Here is an 8,716-nt window from a genome sequence, read left to right on the forward strand (position 1 = left end):
CCAGCCACAGCGCAGAGCAGGGGCCTCCGCCCGTGACTCTCAGGGCGTGTCCACCCTGGACCCGGTTTCCGGGAACTCTGGCCTCCCCCAGGGCGAGCAGATGCAGCGTGTTGGGAAGGGCACGCAGGTTTTAGAGGGTGGTGCTAGGTGCGTGTGGAGTGGCAGTGGGGACAGTGGAGGCTGGAAATAATGTCAATCTTAGGTGACCCCTCTCCAGCTGGGTTTGGAGGTAAGCCAGGGGTGGGCTGGCCGGCTGGGGGACACATGCCGAGCCCACACCCTCCTGGCTGCTGCCCCCTCGCTGTAAGCAGATTATGAAACACCGTGGACAGTGGCGGGGGTCGGGAGGTTGGGGGGTGTTATCTTCAGACCTGCCACCGGCCCTGTTTTACAAATGACGATTGCATAGTGCCGTTAGGGCCCGGCGAGGGTCTACGCGGGAAGACAGGAGAGCCCCTCGGCCTTTTGGGGCCCAAGTCTGCCGCGTGGCCACAGTGGGGCAGCTTACCTGCCTCCCTTCCCATCTGGCCACCTCTTTTCACCTGAGTCTGTTTCCTCAGAGAGCACAGGTGCCCCACAGAGGTGGGAGGTCGGCTCCGGCCACTTCTTTAGGTAGGAAAAAGAGCCGCCGCGGCCCGCACACCTGGCTCGATTGTTCCAGAAGCAGCGAAGGTCCTAAAAAGGCCATCTTTGTCTTTGAGGAAGTTCCCAGTCACAGGACTGTGCTCGATCCCTCCAAAGGAGCTTCACGTGGAGCCCTGGTGCCCACCGGGGAAGAGGTGCTGGAGGCGAGTCACCCCAACACGTGTTCTGGGCTAAAAGAGGCAGGCCGGATCAAGTGATGGCGGTCGTACCTCTGTCAGATGCTGGGGTTGCAGCCCGAGGCCGATGTTGGCCTTAATCTGAGTACGTTTTAGCGAGCGTTTGCTAGATGTGACTATTAAAATCCCAAGAGACGGCATCTAACCCGTGGTGTGGCAGAGTCCAGATAACAAAACGTTTGTGACTGGGGTCCCAAACGAATTCATGAATTTTTTTTTTAAAAAGCAGAGTAAAAGGGGTGCAATGCTGAACTCAAACTTAGAGGCGGTGAACTGTGCCTGGTTCGAATCCCAGCTCCGCCACCTGCCGGCTGTGTGACCTCAGGCAAGTCACGCGACCCCTCTGGGCCTCAGGTCCTCTTCTGTGCGATGGGGGCGCTAACGCCATGCATGACCGTGGAGGAGGCGCTAAGAGCCGGGAGAGGCGGCCAGCCCAGGGCCAGGCCCGCGCTGGCTGCATCGGCATCGGCGGCGTTAGTGACCCAAGTGCTCCCTTCCTGAACCGCAGACTGAACCAATGATTTTCCAGGAACGTAGGGACCCGGTTTGAACGCGTGCGGAAAGCCCACTCCGTCCAAAGTGGTCAGGACAGGTCCCCGAGGGCCTTCATTCTACACAAAGCCCGCGTTATCCTCATGATGCCGACGAGGAAGCAGGCTGGGAAAGGCATGGTGACTCGCCCAAGGTCACACAGCGTGGGCTGGTCAGCGTGACCTTGTCTGTCGTTCTGAAGTGGAAAGGAATTCGATTGCGAAAGTGTGTCCTCGTCCCCAGGAGAATGTCACCGGGCGTGCCTCGTAACGGGTTCATCCATTCCTCACTCACTCACTCGTTCATTCGTGGGTTTCTGGAGAAGCTGCTACGCGCATGTGTGTTCGGCGTGTCTGCGAATGTGTGACTGAGCCCGGCACGCGTGTGTGCGAGTTTTCCCCCACGCTCTGCCTGGACAGAGACGTGTGGCCAGTACACCACCCGCTCCCCAGGTCCCCCTCCAGCGCGGACGCCCACCTGCGGTTCCCGGACAGCAGCGGCCTCCTGCAGACGCCGCGGTGGGACGAGCCGCAGCGGGCGCGCACCCTGGAGCAGATCTGCGGCGTGTTCCGCGTGGACCTGGGACACATGCGTTCCCTGCGCCTCTTCTTCAGGTGAGAGCGGCTCTCGCGGCTTCCCGGAGGCCGGCCTGGGGCGGTGTCCGCCAGCGCCCGCTTCCCGGCGGCACCGAAGCGGGTCAGGGTGCTCCTAAGCTCTTCCCTCTGCCTTCAGGGCGGTGGTGGCCAGCTGTCGCTTTGGACTCTGGCTTGGGCTGGGGACACAGCCAAACGGGGCTGCAGAGAGTGGTGGCTGCGGGCTGCTCCCCATCACCCACTCGGCAGCTCTGGGGCTGGGCCGGGGCCTCCTGGAGGAGGGCGCCCTTTCTCTCACCGGGGGCAGAGCAGCTGCACAGGAGCACGGTCAGGTGTGTTCTCCTGGACGGCAGGGGGGCCCCGCCATGGGGCGGCACCACCCAAAGTCCCGCCTGGAGGAAGCGGGCGTGTCCGTCACATATGACAGGAGGGGATGCCAGACCCAGAGCCACATTCCAGCCTTTGACGGAGGGGCCGCTGAGGCCGGGCACGTGGCCTGATAGACGGGCAGTGACGGCCCAGGACACCCCTCCCACAGTGCCACCCACGCCTGCTGGAGGAAGGCCCCCGCCGGAGGTTCTCTGGGGGCCTCCTCCTCTGGGTTCAAATTCTGACTCCATTAACGGCCTCCACCCCGGACTCTCCTGGAAAGAGGGGACGATGAGGCCTGGCAGGCGGGGGTAGGGACAGAAGGCCACTCAGGCAGGTCTCCGCTGGAGAGAGCAAGGACAGTGCCACTTCCCAGCCTCCCCAGGAGGGGCTCTTCGCCTTCTTCAGCAAAGGGGGTAATGGCTTAAACTGGGGCGTAATTCTGCCCCCCCTTCCCACCCGGCAGCCAAACTCCACGGGGACTTCCTGTTTCCTGCCTCTGAGACCCATGACGGGGGCATCTGATGATGCCTGGAAATAAAACCCCGTGTGTACATGTTCACCCCTTCTCTCTTGCCCCTGCGTCGACCGCTCAGCGACGAGGCCTGCACTAGCGGCCAGCTGGTCGTGGCCAGCCGGGAGAGCCAGTACAAGGTTTTCCACTACCACCACGGCGGCCTGGACAAGCTGGCGGACGTGCTTCAGCAGTGGAAGTACTGTGCCGAGACGCACCTCAGGGACCAGGTAGCCGGGGGAGGGGCGCACCTGGGGTGGGGGCCGTGGGGGAGGCGCCCCGGAGACACCTGGCTGCTGACCCCCTCTCCGCGCCCCTCCTCCGTCAGGGGTCCAGGACTCCCAGGCATCCCTCTCTCCTCCTGCGCCCAGGGCCCCGTGGGGTGACACCGTGGTGGCTCCTGGCTGATTGGGCAGCAACTTGGGGTTTGAAACATGCGCCCGGGGCTTCTTGTAAAGTCAGTGCTCTGCACTTGAAAAATCATGTTTTGACAAGGCTTCCTGCCATATTTTGCTCAATCTACATACAAATGTAATAAGAGCTCTTTAATTATCTGTTTAAGATACTGTATGTGCTTATTAGACGCGGGCTGACTTTAAAATTCCCTTGCTCCCCACCGAGCCTCCTGCTGGCTCCCTTATTACGGTAGATGCCGTTTCTTCCCCCCTACATTGAACAACCTTTGATTTTTGAATTAAATGTCAGCTGCAGTTTGGCCCTGGATCTGTGACTGCCTGTGGAGGCGACCTGACAGGCGGGCTCCCTGCTCGCTGAACAGCGATCCCTTTGTACGCGGCCAATCACATGTAATTTATTGCAGGCCCCGCCGGCAGAGGCAGGGGGAAGTTGGGCCGAACTAGGCATTAATTCTGTTTTGCGGCCGGGGTCGGAGGGAGGGGGGCGGGGGGGGGGTAGCCAGGGGACCGCCGGCCGGTGAGAGTGGGGAGTGGGCCAGGGAGGCCCCCGCGTGCCTGCGGGAAAACCGCCGTGAAGACGAAGGCATTTTCATTTTAATCGCGCCTAATTGCAGTGGCCATTTAGGGGTTTGTGTGCCGAGGGGGGTGGGGAGCTGTGCCCCTCCCGTCACAGGACAGAGGGAGGGGCTCCCGCAAGTATTCCCCCCGAGACCCCGAGAGCGGAGCGCCGCTGGCTTCCAAAGCTGCGTGTGGGACACTTGACCTTGCCGCTGTCCTCCCGGCCAGAGCGTCGCGGACGATAAGACCTGCATGCAGTTCTCCATCCGCCGCCCCAAGCTGCCGTCCTCCGAGACGCACCCCGAGGAGAGCATGCACCGGCGGCTGGACGTCCCCGCCTGGCTCGGCCACCTGAACGAGCTGGGCCAGGTGGAGGAGGAGTACAAGCTGCGCAAGGTGAGGCTGGAGCCGGGCCCGCCGCTCGCCCGGCCCGGCCGCTCTGGGGTCCCGCGGCCGCAGCGCTTCCAACTCCGGGGATTAGGCCGGGACGGGAGAGCGACACCCCGGGGGGGCATTGACATTGAAATGAGCCTGGCCGTGCCTGTGTGGGAATCGGGGGCCGCTCTCTCCCCTCGCAAACAAGTGCAAATTGCAGCCCCTGAATCAAGGCATCAGTTGTCAGGAGGTGCGGGCCGAGCCCCCGGCACACATCCCCGGGGACCTGGGGGCGCTTTGAGCGGCCCGTGTTGGCCCCTCCCCAACTTCTGCCGCCTCCTCCAGGCCATTTTCTTCGGCGGCATTGATGTGTCAATCCGGGGGGAGGTCTGGCCCTTCCTGCTGCGTTATTACAGCCACGATTCCACGTCGGAGGAGCGGGAGGCGCTGCGGGTGCAGAAGCGGAAGGAATACGCGGAGATCCAGCAGAAAAGGTAGCCGCCCGGGCCCGGCGGGGCGGCGCGGGGCGCGACCCAGCACCGGCGACGGGCCGCGCGCCCCGCGGCCCCGTGGAGAGCGGGTCACCGCGAACCTGAGGGTCGGGCCGGAGGAGCGCGGCCACCGTCCCACTGTCAGGGATTCGGACTCCCTCCAACAGATTTAACCGGGCGCGGGGGGTGGCGCGGGGCCCTCAGGGACCAAGCGCGAGCTGAGGTCCCTCTGGGCCTGGCTGATCCGGGGCTGCGAGTTCGCGTGGACGGGCACCTCGGGACGCCCACCCCGCAAGCCACTGCGGCAGCACCCAGCCCCCTTCCAGGTCGGGTGGGGGGAGGGGAGCGCATGCGCTGCTGGCTGACCCCCCAGCGGCCCGCCCCGCCCCCGCCAGGCTCTCCATGACCCCAGAGGAGCACCGGGCGTTCTGGCGCAACGTGCAGTTTGTCGTGGACAAGGACGTGGTCAGGACAGACCGGAGCAACCAGTTCTTCCGCGGCGAAGGCAACCCCAACGTGGAGAGCATGAGGTGCCCGCCTGGCCCTCGCCCTCGGCCACCTCCGGGAAGTGGCAGGGGTCTTCCGGTTCATACAATCACCCCAGAAACAGAAGGTCATCAGCTGTCTGAGCCAATTTAGATCAGTGCCTATGGCCATGGTGTCCCAGGGAAGCCCATAGGTCCCTCCCAAGGGTGCCACAAAGCCCTCATCCCCTGGCACCCACCAAGCCTGTCCTTGCTTGGCTCACGTGAACCATGGCTGAGCCTCCCCCAGTGTCTCCCAGTGGGTGGCCCTCCAAATGATAAAGCCACACAGGGCTGGGGGCTGGCACCATTGACGTGCTGCCGCCGCCTGGCAAATAACTGCACAAAATTAGCAGCCCATAAAAAATGTCCCTGCCAGCCCACCCTTTGTCACAGGCAGTCGACCATTAAGAAAATCAGACCACGTTGCCCCTTCCCCCTGCGCTGGAGGCCCAGGCCCGGGCCTGGTGGGCGGCTAATTGCGGGCCATTACCTTTCCCAGGGCTCTGGAGACTGTACCCAGCGCTGTCCCCCTTCCCCCAAGGTTGAGATGAAGGATGGGGTTCCGGGCAGCTCCAAGTCTCCAGCCTGGGGTTCTGCTGGCCCAGGGGAGCTGCCACCCCGAGGACAGCAAGGGTGGACGATGACGTGGCCACCCTCACTGACCTCCCTGCCCTCTGCGCTGTGTCACCAGGAGGATCCTGCTGAACTACGCCGTGTACGACCCGGCCACCGGCTACTCGCAGGGCATGTCGGACCTGGTTGCGCCCATCCTGGCCGAGGTGCTGGATGAATCGGACACCTTCTGGTGCTTCGTGGGTTTGATGCAGAACACGATCTTTGTCAGCTCGCCTCGGGACGCAGACATGGAGAAGCAGCTGGTGAGGCTCGGCCACGGGTGTGGGGACGGCGCCCGGACACAGGCCGCTGTGGGGCACCGGGCAGCAGAAAAGCCGGGGCACATGTTGCCGATGGGCGACAGGGGGCTTGTCCCTGGCCTCAGGGGAAGGGCCGGCTCTCCCGGGAGGGACACATGCTGCCCTCCCCACCCCATACTCCCTGCAGGTCCAGAGGCCAGGCTGTGCAGGGCCCTCCCCTGGTGGCCGCCCACCTCCTGGAGTGGCATGCCAGGGTCCCCAGCGGGGCGAGGAGGGAGGGCCCCACCACACCTGGCCCTGAGCTTTACAAAACGGGTCCCCAGGTGCATCCAGGCTGCTCTCTGCAGGGGTCCAACGCAGCCAGGGCTTTTCAGTGGGGACAGGGACAGGAGGAGCTCCTGAAGCCACCCCGAGGCCCACAGGGCATTTGTCACATTCACGAGGGCAGCAGGCCTCTCTCGCAGTGCCTCGCCAGCACCCGCCCCTTCCCGCCCCCACCTAACCGACGCAGACCAAGCAGCACTGAACGTGGGGGTGGGCAGAGCTGGGGCGGGAGAGGCGGGAGCGTCTGCTCTCTACACTCTGCGTGGCACCCGGGCGCCGGGTGCTGGGACCAGGTCTCGACTCCCTGGTCTGGAGAGAGCCTCGGCCGAGGAGCCGACGGTGAGGGGGGGATGCTGGGTGCCGCGCTGGGGGAGGGTGCAGGCCGTCGAAATGGGGAGTCAGGCAGCTGGACCGCCACGCACGGGGTCGGGCCCTGGGTGCTGCTGAGACTTGGCCGGCCAGAGCGTTCTGGGCAATGACCCTGCGTGGCCCGGATGTGTCACGGCAACGAGGGCCTTGACTGCCACAGCCAAGGAGCATGTCCTTTAGAGTGACCATTAGGGGCCACTGAATTCTGTGGATGGAGGAGCAGACACAGCAGAGGATTTGAGGAGAAGGAACCAGGGACGGGGAGGCGTGGACTGGAAGGTGAGGGACACCTGGGTGGGGGGTGGGGACGTTTGTGATGTCGGGGACCGGCTGCATGCGTGGACTCGGCCCTGCCGTGGGCCTCAGGGTGAAGAAACTGGCTGGTCGGGAAGGATCCTCTGAACTGGTTCCTGCAAGGGGCCCACGTGCCCCATTCCTGTCTCAAGCAGGAACAAAAGGCCACTTGTGTGGGAAGGGCCTGTGAGTCACCAAGCCCCCGCCCCAAGATCCCCAGGCTGTGATCTGGGGAGCGCGTGATCCCAGCCGAGCTGACTCTCTGCACCCGTGTGACGTCAGGTTTCCACGGGACACGGGGAGGCAGTGACGGGGTCCGATGCCACTCGCCCTAACACGCTCAAGCGGTGCGTGGCCCCGTGACTCGTTAGCTGCTAGAGATTGATTTTCCAACGGCTCTGGTGCAGTCAGCAGCCCGAGCCAGGCACGGCCAGAAATGGCCTCGATCTTCTCCCACGTCACGGGGTGGCGACCTTCAGTGCCGGAACCACGCGCCCTGAGGTTCAGAGGTGTCTCCTCCCCGCGCTGTATCAGCTCCAGAAAATGGCGGTCCTTCAAGATCTGAGCGGGAGGTGGTTGAACCCGGGGTCCCAGGAAGCAGGGTGTATCAGAAACAGTCCCCATGTGGCCACCGAACCCCAGGGAGCCTCCCCAGCGGGGAGGGGTTAGCCTCCCTGTCCACAGCGGGGTACTGCGCTCGGCCGGCCCTGGAACGGTCTGAAATCTGAGAGACACTGGCAGAGAGGTGTGGGCCAGACCGCAGTGGCGTAGTAAAGTAAGTGGTTACAGACACATGTAGCACAGAGGGACCTCGTGCACGGCACGTGTGTTTTTCAGGGGTGGAGTGGCCCAAGGAAGGGCCCCGGGGAACGTGGGCTCCCTGGACCAAGGGGGCAGAGCAGCACGGGGCTGCGCGGCTGACCCGTCCTGCCTCACCCCAGCTGTACCTGCGGGAGCTGCTGCGGCTGACACACCTGCGCTTCTACCAGCACCTGGCCTCGCTGGGCGAGGACGGCCTGCAGATCCTCTTCTGCCACCGCTGGCTCCTGCTCTGCTTCAAGCGGGAGTTCCCCGAGGCCGAGGCGCTACGAATCTGGGAGGCCTGCTGGGCTCACTATCAGGTGAGCCGGGGCCGGGCGCCGCGGGGAGGGGTGGCCGAGACCGCGTCCCAGAGCGCAGTCACCATCCTGTATCCTGCCTTGGAGGACGGCGGGTACCAGGGTGATCAGGCTCCTCCTCTGGGATCCCCCTCCTCTGAAACCCCCGAGCCCCGACAGCGCCATGTCAGCCCCTCGTACCATGACCGCCTCCAGTTCCACGTGGCTGGCTTCAGACCCACAACTCACCGTCCAAGGAACTGAAATCGATGCAGATGGTCTGCTGACCGTGCTCATTACCACGTTCTGTCCCTCCCGTGACAACCAGTCAGCGTGGAAGACATTGCTGGGGCCGAGCAGGCCCACTGCCGCCTGGGACACCGGTGCCCACCCGCCTCCTCCCCTCGGGACGGCTCAGGGAAGGGGCCGGAGAGCCCAGGACCAGTCTGCCGTCCCCTCCCAGCGACGATGAGCTCCGCCCGCTATCCACCGTGATCCACGTCCCCTTGGCAAATTCCCCTGAGAGTGCAGTACTGGCTCTGTCACACGGCTTTAACGCCCA

General features: G+C 64.2%; 1 protein-coding gene across 3 annotated transcripts in view; it reads left to right on the forward strand.

Annotated features, from left to right (window-relative positions):
• TBC1D16 (TBC1 domain family member 16) overlaps nucleotides 1-8,716 on the forward strand; it is a 78,182-nt gene that overhangs the window by 61,492 nt on the left and 7,974 nt on the right. Inside the window, exons 5-12 of one of the 3 annotated variants that reach the window (XM_011379716.2) lie at nucleotides 1,805-1,966; nucleotides 2,911-3,058; nucleotides 4,031-4,198; nucleotides 4,523-4,671; nucleotides 5,064-5,198; nucleotides 5,887-6,073; nucleotides 7,999-8,178; nucleotides 8,371-8,705. In XM_011379716.2, coding sequence (XP_011378018.1) covers nucleotides 1,805-1,966; nucleotides 2,911-3,058; nucleotides 4,031-4,198; nucleotides 4,523-4,671; nucleotides 5,064-5,198; nucleotides 5,887-6,073; nucleotides 7,999-8,178; nucleotides 8,371-8,418 — 1,177 coding nt within the window. In that variant the 3' untranslated portion in view covers nucleotides 8,419-8,705. Of the gene's footprint in view, nucleotides 1-1,804; nucleotides 1,967-2,910; nucleotides 3,059-4,030; nucleotides 4,199-4,522; nucleotides 4,672-5,063; nucleotides 5,199-5,886; nucleotides 6,074-7,998; nucleotides 8,179-8,370; nucleotides 8,706-8,716 lie in introns of those variants that run through there. The other 2 variants (XM_011379713.2, XM_023523018.1) reach the window with 2 other exon arrangements.

This window comes from Pteropus vampyrus, unplaced genomic scaffold, assembly GCF_000151845.1.
Source record: "Pteropus vampyrus isolate Shadow unplaced genomic scaffold, Pvam_2.0 Scaffold371, whole genome shotgun sequence".
NCBI classification, from domain to species: Eukaryota; Metazoa; Chordata; class Mammalia; order Chiroptera; family Pteropodidae; genus Pteropus; species Pteropus vampyrus.